The following is a 21,717-nucleotide window of genomic DNA, read 5'->3' as shown; positions in this document are numbered from 1 at the left end:
TCTTGTACTGCACTAACTCTTTCAGTTTGGAGTGTGATTTTTTTTGCGTACTAAAGTTGTTTAAATCAATACCAGATTAAATGTGTACTCAGATCTACTGTCTTAAAAGTACCTTATAAGACCGTAACTTATTTCTCTTTCCAAATGGGAATAGCCTATGCTGTAGAAGGTGCTTTTATGCCAGTATAACTGGATCGACACTATGGGTTATACTGCTTTAACTATACAGCTATAATTGAAGTGGTACAATTGTATAGAGATTAAAGAGTGTAGACATTGATCAGACCAGTGGTCCATTTTGTCTTATATCTTGGCTCCCACAGCAGCCTGTACCAGTTGCTGCAAAGGAAGGTGTATGAAAGCATGAAAGGAGAAATCAGACGGTGACGTACACTTAGGGGAAGTTTCTTCCTGGAGTCTTCCAGCTACAGGTTGGTTTATGCCCGAAAGTGAGAAGATTTTTATCCTTTCTGTTTATGGATTCCCTCACCTATTTTTTTTTCCAGGTACTGCTACTCTAAGGGTGTGTCTACACCTCAAAGTTGTTTTGGAATAATGGCTGCTATTCTGAAATAACTTAGCCAGCGTCTACACAACGCAATCGCTATTTCAAAATATTATCGAAATAGTGGACAACTTGTTTTCAATTCGATCAACCTCATTGTACGAGGAATAGCGCCTATTTCGAAACAAGTATCACAGTAGCCATGTTAGTCTGTATCTTTGAGAACAACAAGAAGTCCTGTGGCACCTGATAGACGAACAGATATTTTGGGGTATAAGCTTTCGTGCGCAAAGACCCACTTCATCAGCGGGTCTTTTCCCACAAAAGCTTATGCTCCAAAATATCTGTTCGTCTATAAGGTGCCACAGGACTTCTTGTTATTTCGAAACAGATATTTTGAAATAGGGGCTGTGTAGACAGGGAATAGGAGCTATTTCTAAATAAGCTAGAGTGCATCCAAGGGCTCTATTTCAAAATAGTCTCTATTGTGTCTGGACGCTCTATTTCAACGTAGCTGAGCGCTACTTTGAAATGCATTTTGTGCGTACCAGCGTTACTTTGAAATAAGCTATTATGGAATTTCTTATTCCAAAGTAGTGCTGCTGCGTAGACATAGCCAAAGTGACCTAGGGCAAGTAACTTCCATTTTCTGTACCTCATTCCCCACATCTGTAAAATGGGAGTAAAGCTGTCGAACTCTCACAAGGATATTAGGATGTCAGGTGCTTTGAGATCCTCATTAAAAATGGCATGGAAATGCTTTTATTAAATGATAATTATTAATTATGGTTGTCCTGGAGCCTGGTAATAAGCAGGTTACATGGCTCTGACCCTTTCTTACTTGTTTTAGCAGATATCCTTCACACTCAACTTCCTTCTGGTAGAGAAGATATGTCTGACTTTCATGCTAGACTGTCACTTTAATAAAAAAAAGAATTCATGTTCCCACACAGTAATTTAACACTCCGAGGCCACTTTTGAGTTGAATAAAAACCATGTGAATAGGTCAAAATTACAGGGATGGTTGTTATGGCAGAAAGGCCAGAGTGAAGCTAAGCCGAAATATTGGCTGTGTGGCTGGGGAGCAGTGACATCTGTGTAGCAATCAAGAGGAATGACAGATGATTAAGGTCGTCTAGGCAGGATATCAATCTATTAAGGAAAAGGAGCGCAGAGGGATATAGTCTAGGCAAAGACAGGATTTGAACTCATGTGCACTTGGGTGCAGCCCCAGGTTTGTCTTGCAAAGCCTTGCTGCTTATGGGGTGGGGAAGGAAACAAATGAGGCCTCTGCCTAGGGTGACCATATCCCCCTATCCTGAATACAGGACAGTGGGAGGGAGGGCAACTCCCCAGCTGCAGCCACCAAGGGCTGCCACCCTGGGGGACCTCCCTGGCTGCCCCACACCTCGGGGTACTGGGAAGGAGGCAGCAGTTGCACCAGTGCTCCTCCCAGCTCTCCCGAGGTGTAGGGAACTGGGAACCAGGCAGCAAGCAAGTGGGTGTGCTCCCAGCTTCCCGAAGCTGCAGGGAGCCAGAAGCCGGGCAGCAGCGGTGCCAGTCAAGGTCAGGGATCCAGGAGGGAGCCATTCTGGTCCAGCTCCTGGCTCCCTCAAGCAGCGAGGAGCCAGGTGGCAGCCACGCTGTCTGGCTCCTGGCTCCCCCAAGCTGTGGGGAGCCGGGGTGCAGCCGCACAGGTGCATTCCTAGCTTCCCCAAACATGCAGCAATTTGCTCCTTTTTAAAATAAATTGGGACGCCTTTCTGGCGCCCAAAATACGGGGCTGTCCCAGTAGAAACAGGATGGATGGCCACCCTACCTCTGCAAAGAAACAAATGTCTGGCTATACAAATAAGCTTTGTTATTACACAATATCTTACAGTGGGACTGTGGTCCAGAAGACAGTGATAAAACTCTACTCTTCCCATCAAATTGTGCTTTGTCCAGTTACAATGTAAAGATCAACTGGAAACAATAAAAGCTTTCCGTGCTGCTTTTAACACGCACTTCATAGACACATAGGTTCTTCTGCTCCAGTTCCTCAGTATAACAAGAGACAATGTCTTTCCTGCTGGTCCACCTGCCTTTTAGTGGGAGACAAAATTGGCAGAGCCCCAGGGTATGAAACATAACCCCAATACTCAAAAGCAAAGGGTAGTGCTGAACCTTCTACATTAATGTGATAAGAATGTGAGTTGCAATACAAGGTCTTCTTTTATATGTCAGTTTTGTGCTGGAGTGAAAGAGACAGTAGGCTACATTTTGCCTTAGAGAAGAGTTACATTCATTGTTCTTTCTAAGAACTTTGTAGAAAAGCCGGTAGCCAAGGAGTTTTCCAACGCATCTCACAGGCATTCTGTAATACAAAATGCATCCATCAAAAGTAGAGGATTTGGCCACAATATATCACATTGATCCCAGCAGTTGTTAACAAGGAAGACTGTGATATATTTAATTTTATGCAGTCTTAGAGTAGCCCTCAAGTTCCTGTTAGGGAGGTCTTCCTCATTTTGGGGATCATCCTGCTTGTAATTGGTATTGTTCTGCTGAATTATATGCTGGTCCTGTCATCATTTTTCGGCACCTTCAGGGTTTGATTAGTTGGTCCCAAAACCTCCTAGAGTTGGTCTGTAAGTTTTTGATATAGGCAGGCCAAACCGTATCAGCTGGTGTTGTTTTGACATGTGGTACCAACCTCTTGCCAAGAATTGTGGTGATGTAGCGCAGAGGTATCATTGGGTGTTATGTGGCACTGAGGCACAAGTGTGTGATGTGAGCTTTCATTATGCATTGCGTCAAACTGATATGTGAACATGACATGGCACAGGAGTGCCACCGCGCATTAGACATTGATGGCATGTTGGCATACTGCGGCACTCCGTGGTGATCTGCGCACCTGTGAAGTCTAGCCGCAGTGGCGAGGAGGAGTGTGCTGTCACCACGTGGCACTGCAATGTCATGGGTCAGTGTAGGGCAATGGCACTTTGACGTCATGACACCGTGACGTCATATCTGTAAGCAAGCTAGGGAAGTGGCCAGCTTTGAGATTGGGCCAATGTTGGCCTGTGCATCCCCCCTCCCAGGCCCCTCCAGAGAAGCATGGGGTGCACTCCCTGCCATTGCACCCCGGTTCCAGACGTACAGCGCCCTCCGCCCCGCCCCATTCGGGCTCGGTACTGTACACTACTGGTTCCTCCTCTCCCCCTCCCTCGCAGCCCTGCCCACTTCCCCGGCCGTGTGCCCATATCCAAAATGGCCGCAGAGCGTCCTCACGTGACCCGCCCCGCCGCTAGGGGGCGGGTGAGGCTCCGCCCCTGGCGCCTGCGCAGTAGACGCGGGGTGTGTGCTGAGGTAAGGCGCGGCGCCTCCGCCGTTCCCCTTCTGAGGGGATCCGTTTGTCGCCGCAGGGAGCTGCCGGCCGCGCCCGGGTCCCGCTCCGCCATGGGCTCCGAGAAGGACTCCGAGTCCCCCCGCTCCTCCTCCATCCACGCGGCCGCCCCCAAGTGCCCGAGGCCCGGCCGCCGCCTCTCCTTCCAGAGCGTCTTCTCGGCCGCCGGCGGGGTGAGGGGCCGCCGCCTCGGCCGCCGCCGGGCCAAGGCCGAGCCGCCGCCGCTGCCGCCCCCCGCCGCCCCGCCGGCCGAGGAGGCCCCGGCGGCGGCGGCGGCGGCGGAGGAGGAGGAGGAGGAGGAGGGCGGCGCGGAGGAGCTGGAGTGCCCGCTGTGCCTGGTGCGGCAGCCGGCGGAGAACGCGCCGCGCCTGCTCTCCTGCCCGCACCGCTCGTGCCGCGCCTGCCTCCGCCAGTACCTGCGCATCGAGATCACCGAGTCCCGCGTCAACATCTGCTGCCCCGAGTGCAGCGAGCGCCTCAACCCCGCCGACATCCGCGGGCTGCTGCGCGACTCGCCGCACCTCGTCGCCAAGTACGAGGAGTTCATGCTGCGCCGCTGCCTGGCCGCCGACCCCGACTGCCGCTGGTGCCCGGCCCCGGACTGCGGGTGAGTCCCGGGCGGCTCCGGCCGGGGGGGGGGTAGTGGGGCCGAGCCCCCCCTTCTCTTGGGGGGGGGGAGGGTCTGGCTTGAGGGAGGGGAGTGGGGCCGAGCCCCCCCGCATTCTCTTGGGGGGGAGGGTCTGGCTTGAGGGAGGGGAGTGGGGCCGAGCCCCCCCCGCATTCTCTTGGGGGGGGGGAGGGTCTGGCTTGAGGGAGGGGAGTGGGGCCGAGCCCCCCCCATTCTCTTGCGGGGGGGGAGGGTCTGGCTTGAGGGAGGGGAGTGGGGCCGAGCCCCCCCCCCCTTCTGTTCAGGGGAGGGTCTGGTTTGAGGGAGGGTCAGAGGATCTGATTTCTTTCCCTTTCTTTTGTCGGAGAGAAGGGTCTGATTTGCCTCACTCTGGTTGGAGGGGGAGTCAGGCCTGGGGGCTGCAGGTCTGATAATCCACTGGGGCGATGTGGTCTGGGAGAGCCTGGGGAGGGGCTAGTGTTTAGGGGGTGTCTGACCTTGGGAGAGCAAACTCTGGGAAGGAACAAGGAGTCTGTCCCCAGGAAAGGGGGATGAATTGTAGGAGAAAAGTTACACAAAGTTGTCTGTAACTTGAGAGAGGTGGAATCTGACTTTTCTGCTGGAATCCTGAAGGGGGAAAATGTGACCCTCTGACAGGCAGTGGAGGTTGCAAGGGCTCTGGTGGGTGGTCGGTTCCCATCTGTCAGGAGTTGCTGAAGAAAGTAACTACTCCCTGTTGAATGGGTGGGAATGTAGAATATGTCTTGAGTTTGCTGTGGTTCTGCCAGGCTTCTATTTTGGTAAGGTGGGAAAGAACCCTGAGCTTTTAACTGGAACCTCTGTGGGGAAACTTGTGGTGCTTATTAGGAAAAAGGTATTTTTCTGAATAATGTTGCTAGTTTAGGTAGTAGTGTGACAACTCATCTCAGTTTCCCTCAGGGCCATTCATTTCAAGCTGTTTTGGGAGGAAAGAAACATGCAGTTTTTCTTAGGTCTAGGTTCTTTTTTTTTTTTTTTTTTAAAGGATACAGTAAGGAACAAGCAAGTTGTAAGAACACAGCAAAGGAGAGATGTGCTACTTTTTGTGGGTATAAGGTGCCTAACTGAGTTGTTTTTGTAAACATTTGGGGGTATCAAGTTCAGACTATAAAACTGTTATAACTTTGAGCTAGGGGGAGTCACTTGCTCTTTTCCTCAGTTTCTGCCTTTAAGGTAAGAATAGTATTGCTTACCTACTCATGGAAAAATCTTTAGGTGTAAACTCTTGTAAGTCTTTTGTCATTTTAATATTAGTGACAAATTAGGACTGTTCCTTCTGTTACAAGTAACAAAGAGGAAGCTGTGCTAGTCTATACACTATCAAAACAAAAAGCAGTCAAGTAGCACTTTAAAGACTAGCAAAATGGTTAGGTCTGGCTGTGGTCTGAAGAAGTGGGTCTGTCCCACGAAAGCTCACCTAATAAACCATTTTGCTAGTCTTTAAAGTGCTACTTGACTGCTTTTTGTTCTGTTACAAGCCTATTCATCCTCCTGGAAGCACACTTTTCTAAAGGGAGCATGGTCAAGTGACTTAATGAGTTTTCTGATTCTGCCAATAGACTCACTGTGACACCTAGTCAAGTCACTTAACCTTTATTTAACCAGTTGTGATCCAGAGCTAGTATATTTGAACTGTGGAGGTCCCTTTAGTCTTCTTACTAAACTTCAGAAAAAGTACATTCAGATTTTTACTGAGTATTAAGTTAAATCAGAGCCTCCATCATGCTAGAATCCTCTTTCTGTCCATACGTGCCTTGCAGATATCTAGCTACTTTCTTATAGATCCAGGTGGATAGGCTTTAGTTTTTGTACAAGGTTATTAACTAACTAATTAGACAGTGTGCCTTCATTATAAAACTAATGTTACAAATCAAAGGATTTGTGACCATGGGTTGGGGAAGCAGGGAAGAATTAGATATGAAGTACCACCTTTCCATAGAATGTTTCAGAATGATTCTTAGGGTTTTTCAATTGTGATCACATCATTTCTCTAATATAGAAGCAAGCTTTTCTTCCTGAAATAATGGGAAGTACAGGGTTTCCCCTACTACATGTGTGCTGAGAGCTAAAATAAGAGTTTCTGAGACAGAGAAGTTTCAGAGAAAAAGTCATGTTAGTCTTTATTTTCACAAAACAAAGCAAGCAGTCCTGTAGCACTGTAAAGACTAACCATTTTATTTATTAGGTAATGAGTTTTCATAGGTAAGACAGAGGTTATTTCCGCACCTGAATGAGAAATGTTGGTCACCCTATATGAGGAAAATTTTTACCAAGCTGGCAGCAGGATGTTGAAGCATACTTATGGAGGAATAATGTTGAATCATACTGACTCATTCACTAGTTGCTTAAGTGCGGAACTGTTTAACTCTGGACAAAACTCAGTCCATCCTAGACTTTCTAGATTATCAGTTTGTTGCTTTCGTTTTCTTTTCTTTTTTTTTCTTTTAACAAGGTTCATCTAATTTTCTGATGTAGCATAAGCACAGCCTGGCTGGTGGCGGAGAATCTTGTATTTTACCTATCTACGTATGCTGCAGAAACAAACCAGAGGTTTAAAGTACAATCCCAACTAATGGGGATGTTATGGAACATTCTATCCTAGGGTTCAAATCAAAAGTGGAAAGATTCCTAAGATCTAATCAAAGCTTTGTTATGATCTCTGACTGTGGGCAAATTGCTTAATGTCTGTGTCTCAGGTTACCTGTTGCTCGATACACACTTGCTGTGTAAGGATTTATTTACTGTTAAAGCTTGTTCTTTGAGAGATCAAGGTTAAGTTAGCTTTAAATAATCAAGGTGTTTACTATTGCTGTCTAGAGTGGCATTGGGAATCAGATCAGGGATAGATCAGGTTAGGTCATACTCCTGACATAGATGTAATGTCCTTGGAATCTACCTTGCCAATCAGTTACAGCAGCATTTTCCAAAGTGTAGCCCACGGCCCAGTGCCAGTCCTAGGAAAAAAAATTGCCAGTCCTTACAAAATATACAAATTATCGCTATGTACTATTATTATTGTGAATAAATAATAGACAATGAAAATTTGTTTATTTTTCATTTTCTTTTTATATGCCTTTATATTTTTGAGCCCCATAAAAAAGTATTGAAAAAAACTGGGTCCCGACTATATAAAATTTGGGAAACCCTGAGTTAGAGGAAAATGTAGTCACCACTTACTGAGTTTCCTCTGTTTTACTGAAGTGATGCTTATCAGACTGCCTAGCCTTGTAAAGATGTTCCCTTCATGACCCCAAAAGATGCTGTGTTTTCATTATTAGTCTGTAGTTTATACCTGCTAGAAGTTGCTGTGGCAGGCTTCTGGAAGCTTGCATATTGTTAATCTTTGTTGCACAAACAATTGATATCACGGGGCTGTTCTGCTGGCCCAGTGAGCCAATAGTATGAACGCACGGGCAGCTTACAAATAAACTATGGAGTTGATGTTCCCTCCCCTTACTCTGAGAAACCAACAAGCTGGGATGGATCACTTTGTGAAGCTCTGCCATAGCCCGGGCATCCTTGCTATCTTCCTTGTTAGTGATGCTTCAGCAGCATCTGACAGATTCAGGCCTGTGGTGGGAAGAGAGGCTATTCACCCTAAACTCATTCTGCCTGGAAAACCTGTTTTGCTCTTTTATGATGCCAGTTATTTACAGGGTCTGAATAGATGGTGCACATTCCTGCAGTACCAATAACTGAGTTTTTAAATGGCTAATATGAAGGACTGATAGCGAGCGTGTTCTCAGGCATACGGGTGAACATTACCTCTTCTCCTCCCACATCATAGCCTGTTCAGTAGTGTGTGTCTTTGGCTCTTGTTCCTCTCCAGCTGTGCAGTTTTGAGAACAGTTGTGACAAGAGCCTACTGGACAGGTATGTTCTGAAACATAAGCCACATGGCATGCAGCACTCTGGCACACCTCTGCATCCCACCCTTGTGCCTACTAACTTCATAAGTGAGCAAACTTAGCAATGCAGTCCAGAGAGACAAAATACAGACATAACATTAGAATCTGTTTCCATATCAGTGCTGATCTGTAGGAGTTCCATCAACTCTTCATACAAATACAGATTTTTTTGTACCCCGGTTGCAGTCAGCTGGTGCTGCTGTCTAGTATTCATGTCACTATATCCACCAAAGTCTTAGGGAAACAACTGAACTGTGTAGGCTGAACTAAGTGGAGGAGGCTGAACTAAGTGGAGGAGGCTGAACATGACAGTGATGAGGTAAGCACAGCAAATGGCGGAGGCAGGTAGTGGCTGTGTAGAGTAGGCTAGGAAAAGCACTCTATAGTAATATTGGGGTAGAAAGATCAGGTAGAAAGATCCTTGTCACTCCAGCAGCTGTGGTTTTACCGGGAAGTGACTAGTAGTTAAAAGACAGGGATGTGTCAAAGGCCAGGTGAAGGATGCATACACATCCTTCTTCAGCTGGCCTTTGACATGGCCATGCAATGTCAGTATAGTTGGATGCTATCCATGTTCTGGATAGATTATTTAATCAGCACTCTAGTTGAACTTGAGAATTCACAGCTCAGTTTAAGAGTCTAAAAAAGCATGTAGTTCATTTCACACTAGTGAGCTTGTTGCTATTTGTTGCCATTTTAACTCTGGGACTAAAATTCAGTGCTTAGTAACTAACTGGTGTGTGCATGTGTTTAAGAATAAAGTACTATATGAAATGTCCAGAAAAGCTTCAGACTTCTCTAATACAGGGCCATTTTAGTACATAGCAAAGCTGCTTTTAATGTAGCATATTGAGCTTTCCTGGTAGTAAGTTTTGGTAGGCCCCAAAATGTCAACATCTTCTGTTACAGCTGGTGTCAAAGTGTTTTCTTTAGATTAGAAGCTGTTAATGTCCTACCCTTGAATGCATCTCCCTGCTGCAGCCTACTGGCAGGAGTTGAGGATGTGGGGGAAATGTCCCTCTGACAAGATGCTCAGTAATCAAATGTGGCTTGAGTTAGTCTTTCCTAGATTCGCTGCATCACTTCTCTCTCCTAGCATTGATCATGAAGGCCAGAAATACAGTAGTTCAGAGCCCTAATCGTGTCTTTCAGTCCCTGATCAGCAGCAGGAAGGCATTGTTTGTCTTTAACAATTATACTGCACCCAGGCAGGATCAAGTTGCTGAAACTCCCACGGGATATGAATCATTGTGGTATGACACATTCAGCACTTTTCACGCTGCTGCCTTGAAGCTATTGCCTCAATGCCACTTGAATTCTTCAGGCTCTAAAAATAAACCATAAGTGAGGATACTCTGTCCTTTAACACAAATGTTGCAGAAATCAGAATAACTCACCTTTCTGTCAGTGTTTTCACTGCGCTTCCATAGAGCAGTTCTCTATAGTGCTATATGAGCTTCATTCAGGTATGCTTCCTTGTAGAAGTGCCAGTGAAATCTCCGCATTACTAATTCAAACATGGTGATCTCTACTTATATTCCCCTCTTCTCAGTCTTGTAGTTCTTTGTGTAATTGGTCCATCTAAGATTAACCCGTGAGAGAAGCTGCAGAAGTAAAGGCACGCTTTCAGTTGTAATTCCTGTTAAATTGTGAGGCTATAAGTAGAAGACTGTTTTGCATACACGTTCCTTCCTGTAGAGATCACCCTGAGCTCCTTTCCAGAAGTAGTTGCAGCTCTAAACTCCTTTTGTACGTTTTTAAAAGTGCTAATCGCTGTTTTTGTCAGAGGACAAAACAAAGATATAATTTAGTCTCGCTAGTTTCTCCTGAATCCACTCAGACATTCTGGACTTTGCTGACTGAAGCCTTATCAGTACAACTAGCAGACGAAGGTCAATTGAAGGTAATGCGCATTGGCTGTAGCAAGATGAGTTGGTCATCAGTAGCAGGATCTGAATTGGCTGTATTCTACTGAAGCAGCAGAACTTGCAGACTGGAAGGGCAGGTTGAGAAGTTAAAGCTGGCAAAACTTAGACTGGAAATAATAAGTACATTTTTAACAGTGAATTTCAGAAAAAATTACCTAATTGGTTTCTCCAGCACTGGCAATTTTAAAATAAAGACTAGCTATCTTCATGAAATAAACCTTTATAAAAAGATGCTCTAGCAGTTTTTTTCAGGGATGTTGTATGGCCTTTTCAGGGATCAGAGTGGGAGGTCACAATGGTCCCTTCTGGCCTTGGAATCCATAAGGGAAGAAACTTATTCAGTGTGCAATGGTAGTCAAGGGAAGTCTGTCAGGAGGAACAGAGAAACATTAGATATACCATTATACGTATAAATGGCATCCTTGTATCTTAATGTTGGTCACCTGGTCTCAAAAACAATAACACAAAAAAAGATCCTTGGAACTGGAGAAACCAAGATCTGTCCATTATCCACTACTAAAATGCAATTACCTTTGTGGCTGTTCAGCAGCAAATCTCAGTGTTACCTAAGAGACAGATGAAGCATTCTGGTAGTGGTGCACTGATTCCTGCAGTCCTAAGACAACTTTCTGGCTTTACTAATTCTCCTGGTATTTTTGTCTTCCACAGTTACGCTGTTATTGCCTATGGCTGTGCCAGCTGCCCCAAGCTGACTTGTGAGAGGGAAGGCTGCCAGACTGAGTTCTGCTATCACTGCAAACAGATATGGCATCCAAACCAAACCTGCGATATGGCCCGTCAGCAAAGGGCTCAGACGCTGCGCGTGCGGACGAAACATGCCTCAGGCCTCAGTTACGGACAGGAATCTGGACCTGGTATGAATTAACAAGCTTCTCATTAGCCAGTATTACTTTCCTCTGTGAAGCTAGGGAAGTGAGCAGCCTGTACTGAAGCACTTCCGGAATCAAAATGGGTATTAACACTTGCCAGGGAACACAACCACTTGGCCATAGGTGAAGGATACCAGCAACGTTGGATCTGTTCAGCTCTGATGTGCAGCGCAGTTTCCCTTCCCAGTCAGTACTGGGGTAATATGTCTGGCCTGACAAGCTACTTACACAAAGAACTAACGTAATTAAAATTGGAGGTTTCACAGTTGCACAACTCAGTTACATAAAGTCACCTTATTTTGTAGGTAGTACTTCCTGACCCATTACAATAGGAAGCTACTTTTGCTCTGATTTGCTCTTTTAGATTTCCTCAACTCTCTTGCTAATCTCAATCTCAAATAGGAGCAAAAAAGAAATTTTACTCTCTCAATACGTGAAGTCTGCTTTGTCTGCTGCTGTGAGCAATAGCAGTACTAATATCTAATCCAGAATAGGGAATTCATTTCCCTGTTCTGATAAGCATTAGTAATACCATTATTTGTAGGAAAGAGATGCCATACCACAAAAATCTAGTGTTGGCTGGAAGAGAGCGGCACTCTTTAATCAAAATACCTGCTGACCTATAGAGGATTTTTAATCAGTGATTCAGAAAGTGATCCATAAGATCAGTTAGATTCCTTCTTTCACAAAGTTGGTATCTTCTTCTCACAGGCTGCTCATTATAAACACATCGTTCTAGTTGCACTGTAGTTGACTTCTGTGTAAGACTGTAAATGTTTTAAAGGTGGCTCAGCTGTTATTCAGAACTAAAATATGTGTGAAATGTAGAGAATCCTGATAGTGGGGCAACAAAATGCTATAACCACTGCATGGCAAAATTCTCAGCCCAAACAAACAAGCAAAAATCAACCTCTTATCACTACTTCCTGTCAAGGTGATTTCTGGAAATGAGGCCCTTAGCAAACCTTAGCCATCAGCCCTGGTGAGATGAATTCCAGAGAGAGGTTCTCCCTGTCTAGTGTAAGTTCGTCGCAGAGTAGCTCTGAAACTATTTGGGGCTTTAAAGGTTGCCCCCTACACAAGGAATTATACAATGGTTCCCTGTACAACTTTGTTCACAAATGACACATCAGAATGGATATAAAGGGGCCTCTCTCCTGTCTCCTTGTTGTACAGTAACTGGTGGATGTTGTCCCTTTAAATGACTTAAGTACCCAACTATGGGCCCAGATTAAATACTTACCAACCAATATACTAAGGCTGGGTCTACCCTGGCCCCCAACTTCGAAGGGGGCATGTTAAACAGAGTGATGGGAGATTACTAATGGAGTGCTGCGGTGAATATGCAGCACTTCATTAAGCTAATTCTTCCCTGTGGCAGCTTCAAAGCATCAAACTTTGAAGTGCCAGCACACAGGTAGCTGCAAGCACTTCGAAGTGCCTTTACTCAAAATTCTGGGGAGTAAAGGCACTTGGAAGTGCCTGTGGCTACATGCATGCCGTCACTTCAAAGTTTGATACTTCAGAGTTGCTGTGGGGGAGAATTAGCCTAATGAAGTGCTGCATATTCACTGCACCACTTCGTTAGTAATCTCCCATCGCCCTGATTGACATGGCGTCTTTGAAGTTTGGGGCAAGTGTAGACAAGCTCTTAGAGTTTCACCTTAAACCCACAAAGAAGAGCATGCTTTTCAACAACATAGTTAGTTTCTTTGCTGTTTTGTCTTCCAGAGAGACTAATGTAGAGAACATTCTTGTCCCTTAAATAATGTGCATAATGCAGTTTATGGCTGATGCTCTTGATTGGCTAGAATGGGGAAGACGCACCTCTTTTCTAACAGCTCCATTTTATGGTGTAGGAAAAATTTTAAAATGCTTTTCTGCTTGGTGTATACTGGATAAACAGACACTGCTACCTTGTTTTAGTGGAATTATGTGCTAATGAAGGGTTATCCTGTAGCACTGAAGAATGAAGTCAGAATCGATATCTTTGCTTTATGGATTTGATTAATGAGAATAATAATCTGCTAGCCCAGGGGTCTGTAATCTGTGGCTCCGGGGCCTCGTGGCTATTTAAGGATTTCTTTGTGGCTCCTGATGCTATAATTGTAAAGTGTAGGAAAAAACAAACAAACAAACCGCTCCTGATTATTTTCAAAAAGTAGTGAATGTCTAAAAGCCCCAAAATGAACTCATATTTACATAGCAAATGGTATGTGATTTTGAAATATTGGATAACTCACCCTTGCGTCTTCCAGAGAGAGGAGGTTTGGGAGTTAGTCAGAAAGACCGTACAAACACACACATGTAGAGTGTGAGGAAATAGTATATGTGAAAAGTTTGCGAATGTCCTGCAGTAAAGATGTATTGCATTACAGATCGTTGGGGTATGCGCTGTTCTTAAAACAGAGGTTACAAAAAGTATGGCTTAATGTTACTTAAGGGTAATCTCCTATTCACATACGTTGTGGCTCTTAAATTGAGTTTTTTACTGAATTGGAAAAAACGTCTCTTCTTGCTATTTTGGTTGCTGACCCCTGTGCTAGCCTGATTGGACAGAATTTGATGTAAGTTGTCTTCCTGTGTCCACCATCCCCAAACAAAAGTTCCCAGTAAACTGCTGAAAATAGTTAAGATGTACAGAATCTGATTTGGTCCCTTCTTTTTCAAAGCGGATGATATCAAGCCATGCCCACGTTGCAGTGCTTACATTATCAAGATGAATGATGGGAGCTGTAATCACATGACTTGTGCAGTGTGTGGCTGTGAATTCTGCTGGCTGTGTATGAAGGAGATCTCAGATCTGCATTACCTCAGGTGAGATGTGAAGCAGAATCCTGTGGGCTTTCTGTTGTTGGGGGGGTGGTGTTTGTTTATATTTTTGTGTTTAATGTATTCTGCTTTCTCTACCTCCTCACAAATGTGCCCCTCCTTAACCTGTACACTCCTAATCACCTGGCATAGGTGAAAATAAGCTTTTGTTGAAGTTCTGGGTTTTTTTATGGCAGCAGTGCACAGTCAGAGACCAGTGCGGTTTGCCTTCTCTTATGGAACTGGTTAAGGAAGTTCTTAAAGGGATGAATATTAAGTGTAGTAGTCCCTTTCACAGTGGGAGAAGACATACATTCTTGAGGGTCAGCTGGATCTGGAGAGAAGGAACCTTTCTTGCATGATATCCCTGCATTTCCTACAAGTCATTTTTATATGAATGTTGAAAAGACAACTTGTTTTCCCCTACAGTCCCTCTGGCTGCACATTCTGGGGCAAGAAGCCATGGAGTCGCAAGAAGAAGATTCTCTGGCAGCTGGGCACGTTGATTGGTGCCCCTATAGGCATTTCTCTCATTGCTGGCATTGCCATTCCTGCCATGGTCATTGGCATCCCAGTGTATGTTGGGAGGAAGGTAAGCAGGGTGGGCTGGTGATCAGAACTAATAGAATGAACAGACTGAAACATTCTCTGTTGGGAGTCCTAGGTGTTAACCAAGGCTAATGGTGGCTGCAGGAAACCCATCTGGCTGTTAACCAGCTGAAGATCACTATTTCTTGGGTTTTATGCCTAGTAAGTGAAACATATGCTATCTGGTAGCCAGGAAACTGAAGTTCTCAGTCAAATCCCGTGCATCCCTTTTAGAAAGGGGAACTGTGTATCTAATTCTTGGCCTCTGTGATCGTTTTCATGGCTTGGGCTCGTGCAGTAATAACCCTGATCCCTCCCCTCACTTCACAGAAGTTACCAAATAGTTCTGATGGTAATGACTGTCTGCCACTCAGTACTAGATTTTTATCTGTGATTAGAGGTCAGAGGCTACATGTTCACTAAGTCATCAAGTCCCTTTGCCTGCCTCTGTTGCTGGATAGGATTAAGAGGGAGAAACACAGTGCTGCACATGGAACTATCCCTAGCTTGTCCTTATACCTGAACAGATGCACTGACTAAATCTGATTGGGGAGATCTTCTGAGTGTGATGGAGGTACATTAGAATTGTCGCATTGGGTCACCTGGGTGGCCCAGGAGATATCCTGTCTTCATCAGTGGCCAGCACCATATGCTTCAAAGAGAATGAACAGAAGAAGGGTATTTTTACTGTTGTCCAGTCCCTTCCCAGCATGTGGAAGTCAGGGGCTTAGGAAAACCCAGAGCCTGGAGATGCATGATCATTTTGACTTATAGCTATTGATGGACCTATTCTCAGTCAATGACTGTTATGGGTGATTAAGGGTCATGTGACTCACATTTGTGGCAAAGGTGTAAGGTCATGAGCATATTAATGGATATTTCCTCACCTAGTGTTTCTGTTCTTCCCAAGATCCACAGCCGTTATGAGGGAAAGAAAACCTCTAAGCACAAGAGAAATTTGGCTATCACTGGTGGGGTCACCTTGTCCGTCATTGCATCCCCAGTCATTGCTGCTGTCAGTGTAGGTAAGTAGAAAAGGCTGATTTTTGCCTTGTGTTCAGTCATTATTCGTAACTGTGCTCCTCATTTCTTGCTCATCTGCTATTGTGACAGATACTGATCAGGAGTGGCCAAAGAGTAGCTCATAAATGCCTATAATATCCTTGTTGGTTTCTTTCATGCCCATCTAACATGCTGCCTGCAGCAGCTGCAGAGCCTGGTGCTTGTGGACCATGACTGAGCACTGTGTATAATACATTCTGTTGTGTCAGTACTCCTGGCTTTATCAGAAAGCTTGGGTTTTATGCAAGTTTGACATGCTGGCAAGCTGCCACTGCAACCTTCATGGAGTCAACAAAACTGGGATTGTTCCACTGTAGGTTGCCAAGGTGTTATAATGTAACTCAAGTGTTGGACGGTAGGTTCCCTTGTACTGGAGTATGAGGGGGTCATAGCCATCATTTTGTATTTTGGTGTCACTTAGGAACACTGTCATGGATCTTGATCCCATTGTGCTAGGTGCTGTGCAGACACAGAACAAAAGGTGGTCCCTGCTTCCAGAGTTCTATCCACTATGCCTCAGTCACGCTGTCATCTGATGTGCCTCTTGAATAGCCAGTGTCCTCTGTTCCAGGTATTGGAGTCCCCATCATGCTGGCCTACGTCTATGGTGTTGTGCCAATTTCTCTCTGCCGAGGAGGTGGCTGTGGAGTCAGCACAGCCAATGGGAAGGGAGTGAAAATAGAGTTTGATGAAGATGATGGACCCATTACAGGTGATGAAGTAACCTTTTACAATCTGTCTGTGTAGTCTGAAGAGCTGTGGAAGCAAGCAGGGCCTCCCTGCAAAGGCAGTCCCTTGGGTTTAATTGGGATGGGTTATCAGCCCTTTTCAGTATGTCAAGATTTGTAGCAGTCATATCTATGCCACTGTTTCAAGGCTAACTCTTCAGCATACACCCTGCACTGCAATACAAAGCTCGGGTGGGAGGCACCGGAGTGCCTGCTCCTGGAAGATTCCCAACTCTCTTCTCTGCTGGAGAATGTATCTGAAATTATTAATGAAAATGGTGTTTGACATGTAACCCCTCGCAGACTTCAGTGACTGTTCTTTTGTGCACTGTCATGTTTAATGTATAATCTTTGCCTGTTGTAGTGGCAGATGCTTGGCGAGCCCTGAAGAACCCCAGTATTGGTGAGAGCAGTATTGAAGGACTAACCAGTGTGCTGAGCACCAGTGGAAGCCCCACGGATGGGCTTAGCGTCATGCAGGGCAACTACAGTGAGACGGCCAGCTTTGCTGCCCTTTCCGGTGGTACCCTGAGCGGTGGAGTCCTTTCTGGGGGAAAGGGAAAGTACAGCAGGTAACTGAACTGATGCAGAAGGTCTGGTCTGTAATGAGGAGCAGTGAGGCTTGTTAGCTTGCCAGGGCCTGTTTTGCTTAGTGGGTGGTACCACTGATGCTTTTTAACCTTCTTGATTTATGATAGACTCAGGTGTAACAAACTAGACTTCCCATGTATCCCAACCTCATCTCTGTTGCAAGAGCACCAAGTAAATAGCAGACACAATCAATCTGGTTTCATTTGGTTATCTTTCTCTGGTAACCTTTCTAGTTCCTTGATAGCAAGAAATAGGGTTGGGGTTGATTTGAGAAGCAGCAGAGATGGAAGTGCATCAGAAGTGTACCAGTTTGCTGTGTAAGGCTCTTCCAATCTTCTTGTTGACCTGGCCTAGTGCTTCAAATGTCTGTTACTCTTTAATAGCACCCAGTGAACAGGAGGGCGTACCTCCAGTTATAAGGTGATGCTACAGTTTTCCTCTGAACCTGCCTCTCAGTCATTCTGGCCATGTAACCGGAGAAGTGCATCAAAATTATAGCCCAGAATATAATCATAGCTCTGTGCTGGATCTGGAAGACTGCCTTGCACAGGAACTGCATGAGTCATGGTTTAGACACAACCTAACTTTGATTATGGAAACAGAGTGAGGAAAGGACTCGGGTAAATGGAGCCACACACAAAAGGTTGACCTGATTTTAAACTTACTGGTGCAGATCTGGATTAGCGCAGGCAGCCACCTGTCTTATCACCGCTCATTTTCTAAATAACTGTTCCTGTAGTTTTAAAAAACCAGCTCGGCTGCTGTGTAGCCCTGGCTGCATTACTCACTCTGCCCGTTTCCCAACTCTGCCCAGGCTGGAAGTGCAAGCTGACGTACAGAAGGAGATTTTCCCAAAGGACTCTGTCAGTCTTGGAGCAGTGAGCGACAGCGCCAGCACACGGGCTATGGCTGGTTCAATCATTAGTTCTTACAACCCCCAGGACAGGTGCGTGTACTGACTGCACAGGTTCGGGGTGGTGCACGGGGTGTGCAGGCACTGTGGAGAACGTGTGCATGCTGGAATTTCGATTTTAATGGCTGAGGGTATAAGCGTATCCCTGCAAGTTCCAAAAGTGTGTGTAGATGAGTATCATGCATTGCCACTAGCAAAGCCTGTGTTGAAATCCCTGGCACAGTTCTCTCACTTTAGTTCTTCTGTCCTGGAAAAGCAGCAGAGAATCCCTTTTTTCTAGCAAAGCAGCACCTGTGGTTGGTTGTACCTGTCTCACTTGGAACTCTCTAGATGTATGATTGCACCATACACGTGATGTTCAAAAGTGCGCCACCTTCCCAGGTAGCTTCAGCAGTTCCTTCCACTATAGGACATGTTTAAGGTTGGTAGTTGGAAATGATGGTTCACATGTATGTGGAAGGCCATTAAACACGCATGAGTTCCCGAGACTGGCTGGATACTTTAGTATTATGTATCATGACACAGTAACCAGTCAAACCAGGTGGTCACAGCCCTTCTTTGCTAATCAGTCTTATGTCTGGAGTTGTTGGCGTGTCACATTTTTGCTGAAGTTACAACATATTTCCACTCACAAGGTCTCACTAGTTGGAAGGGTGTGCTTCCTTGGCCTAGGCTTGCACAGAAGGAAGGCTTGGAACTATTGGAATCAAGCTGTGTTCGCTAGAAGTCAGTGACAGGAATTTGGATTCCAGTCTCAGGCTGTTCCTGGTTGCCGCAGTCTGCCTCGGTTTCTCTGATCACAAAAAGGGAATAATCTTAGGAGTATAAATGATTGTAGCTTTGCCTGTTCTGTCAGCATGGTGTGGTGACTGGCACTCCAATATGTGCCTCAGTCATGAAGCTTGTGGTTGAAAAGTTTTCAAGGTAACAAGCTAAAATTGATCTTCGACTACTTCTGTAGCTGGTAACTGACTGAAGTGGTGCTTGTTTCCACAGAGAGTGCAATAACATGGAGATCCAAGTGGACATAGAGGCCAAACCTAGTCACTACCAACTAGTTAGTGGCAGCAGCACAGAGGACTCCCTCCACGTCCACACTCAGATGGCAGAAAATGAGGAGGAGGAGGAGCAGGAGCAGCCATGCAAACACCAAAGCTGTGAGCAGAAGGACTGCATTGCCAGCAAAACCTGGGACATCACCCTGGCGCAGCCTGAGAGCATACGCAGTGACTTGGAAAGCTCTGACAGCCAATCGGATGATGTGCCAGACATTACCTCAGATGAGTGTGATTCCCCCCACCCTCAGACTATAGCCTGCTCACAGACCCCAAAAGCCAGAGGTGCTGAGAGCCCAAGTGCCCATCTGAGCCAGTGTGCCCAAGAAGAAGGGCACAGGCCAGAGGAAATAGTCTCTAAACTGGAGTGCATTGAAGCCAGAGTATGAAGTTGCCTTCCAGAGAAGCATGCTTTTTGTCACTGCATCCTTGGCGGGAGGTGGGTTGTCTTTTGTTGGCTTCTGTTTCTGATTATCTGGCCTGCTTCACTGATCTGACCCTGAGGGGAAAGAGGCCGTTTTCTTACACAATTAAAAAAAAAGAAAAGTCCCTGGCCCTCTCATTTTTAATTTATTGGTTCAAGCACTCTGAGAGGTGTCTGAGTGTACATATGTATGTGTGCGCGTATTGTGTGTCTGCAAAAATACTGCTAACAAATTGTTTTAATAAAGATCCCTGTTGTAATTGGACTTGCATCCATTTGTTGGTCAGAGAGAGGGTAATATGGCCCTGGTTCCCTGTGCTCAGTGACGCTCCACTTCCTTTGCTTCTGTTGGCGCTAGTGGCGGAATTGCTATGGTAGCTGCAGGCGTCTGTACAGACAGGTGTCATGACAGTTCAGATGTTTGTGGCTTGAAACTGGGTTGTGGCAGGAAGACGTTTATTTGCCATCTGCAGTGTCGCCGAGGCATCTAGATAGGGGTAGGTGCGGGAAAGTTGGCCCCCCGTCTGCTTTGGACTTGCTACTGTAGCATATTTCTAGGCGAGCCAGCCCATTCTGCCCCATGCCTGGTGAATGCTAACATGTCAATAGAGGCTGTGGAGTGAAGAATAGGGTTGCACTGGACAGAAGGAGCCATTTGGAGGTAAACATCTCCAGCAACCTGCGGAGCAATCGAAATAGATGCAGAATAACTGCATGCTGGATAGTGGCAAAGCAGTGACGACTCCTCCAACTTCCTGTCCAGCTTCGTGGTACTTCCCTGGTGGGAGTGTAGAGTTTTAATGCAGGTTTACACTTATGGTCCCCCTAAAGCAGGGGTAAGCAAAACTGAGGGCAGGCCCCTTTTGAGGGGGCATGGAATTTCATAAGGGGGCACAGCACCATCAGCTGCTGGGTCTCAGGTTCATCCAGCTCATTACAAATGTTGAAATCTGTTACTGTTTTTGTGTCTGTGTATTCACATTTGTAGACTGATTCATAAAGTTTTTACATTCTCTGGACTTGTTTCCTTACACCTGCCAAAAATAGGTTTTTCATATGAACATCACTGAAATTTCCATTGTTTGGATTATATAAAACAGGTTGGCGGGGGGGGGGGGTTGCTAATTGCAGGGATGAAAAGTGGGGCCCAATGTAAAAAGTTTGCTCACCCGTGCTTTGAAATACAGTAAACTGTCCATTTAGTGGACTGATGCGGGGGAAGGGGTGTTGTGAATGCTGAAAGTCCATTACATCCCAACCTGCAGGACTGGAGGCACATTGCCAGGCGCACTAGCGACCGCTCCTTCTGAGAGCTGGGAGGAATGCAGCGGGCTCTGGAGAAGGAGCTCGGCAGCGGGATTTGCTTATTTTACAGAGCATTGCCTCTGGGCTTGCCTGCCCACAAGCTGCTCATAACCCACCCAATGGCTGGGCGGCTCCAGCGAGTTGCCAGCACTTAGTGCAGGGGGTATGGGGGAGGCCTGGGGGACGGTCTGTTAAATTGATGGTTTACTGTACCATCTTCTCGCTCCTCAGCTGACCAGGCAGCTACTGTTCACTGTATTTTGTAAGTACAAATGGCCAGGTAGTGAATGGAGGTCAGTATGGAACTAGCCAAGTGCTCTCCTGGCTGAGCTTCGCTATGAGCAAAGGTGGCTTGCTTCTGTCGGAATGGGCCAGCTTTCCCCTCTGTGCGCGGTGAGCTGCGCAGCAAGGAGCGATGGCGTTAACTTCTGGAGGCTTAAGGTAAGGTTTGGGTGCTGTTACTTTGGATGGGTCAATATGGAGACAAGGCAGCATCCACCCAGTGCTTCCCTGTGCTATGAAACTCAGCTGGTGCTAAAACAGGCCCTTTAGGCAATCAATGAGATACAAATTAAGAGGAATATTTCCTAATTTTCCCACCTCGAGATTGAGTAGCTGCCTAATCAAGAAAGAGAGCCTGACCCAGGGACCAGGAGGTTGATAAGGAATGATACTGCAGCTCTGGGGTTGATGCATGTTAGCCGTGTGCCAGGGCCAAGTGGGTTGGAGGAGAAATGGAATGAGGGGGAAGTACATGTTATATGTAATACTCCAGCGCCCTCTACCCCTACGAGCGAAGCAAAGTGCAGCATTGACAGCCAGCTGCAATAGTTGAAAGAATGATGGCCCACACCCTACAGTTGGAGAGGAGATTACACAGCCCTTACATGAGCAGTATAGAAAACAAACAAGGGGATGTGCAGACACTGATTAGATAAGGGGGCTTTTCATCATCATCAGTTACAACTCGTTCAG

The 21,717-nt window shown here is 45.9% G+C and overlaps 1 protein-coding gene across 2 annotated transcripts; it reads left to right on the top strand.

The window, feature by feature from the left end:
* The first annotated feature begins 415 nt into the window (after positions 1-415).
* On the top strand, positions 416-20,452 carry RNF19B (ring finger protein 19B). 2 transcript variants are annotated; one of them, XM_074976505.1, is made up of 10 exons: positions 416-431; positions 3,913-4,500; positions 11,045-11,250; positions 13,938-14,082; positions 14,506-14,668; positions 15,575-15,689; positions 16,298-16,438; positions 16,819-17,026; positions 17,860-17,991; positions 18,955-20,452. In XM_074976505.1, the coding sequence occupies exons 2-10, from the start codon at positions 3,947-3,949 to the stop codon at positions 19,400-19,402; spliced, it is 2,112 nt and encodes a 703-aa protein (XP_074832606.1). In that variant the 5' UTR covers positions 416-431; positions 3,913-3,946; the 3' UTR covers positions 19,403-20,452. The 2 variants fall into 2 exon arrangements, with proteins under 2 accessions (XP_074832606.1, XP_074832607.1); XM_074976506.1 differs by lacking the exons at positions 416-431; positions 17,860-17,991 and having other exon boundaries at positions 3,856-4,500.
* The last annotated feature ends 1,265 nt before the right edge of the window (positions 20,453-21,717 follow it).

The sequence above is a fragment of the Carettochelys insculpta genome, chromosome 24 (assembly GCF_033958435.1).
Source record: "Carettochelys insculpta isolate YL-2023 chromosome 24, ASM3395843v1, whole genome shotgun sequence".
NCBI classification, from domain to species: domain Eukaryota; kingdom Metazoa; phylum Chordata; order Testudines; family Carettochelyidae; genus Carettochelys; species Carettochelys insculpta.
The sequence above is the reverse complement of the archived record's forward strand: the minus strand, read 5'-3'. Positions and strand labels throughout refer to the sequence as shown.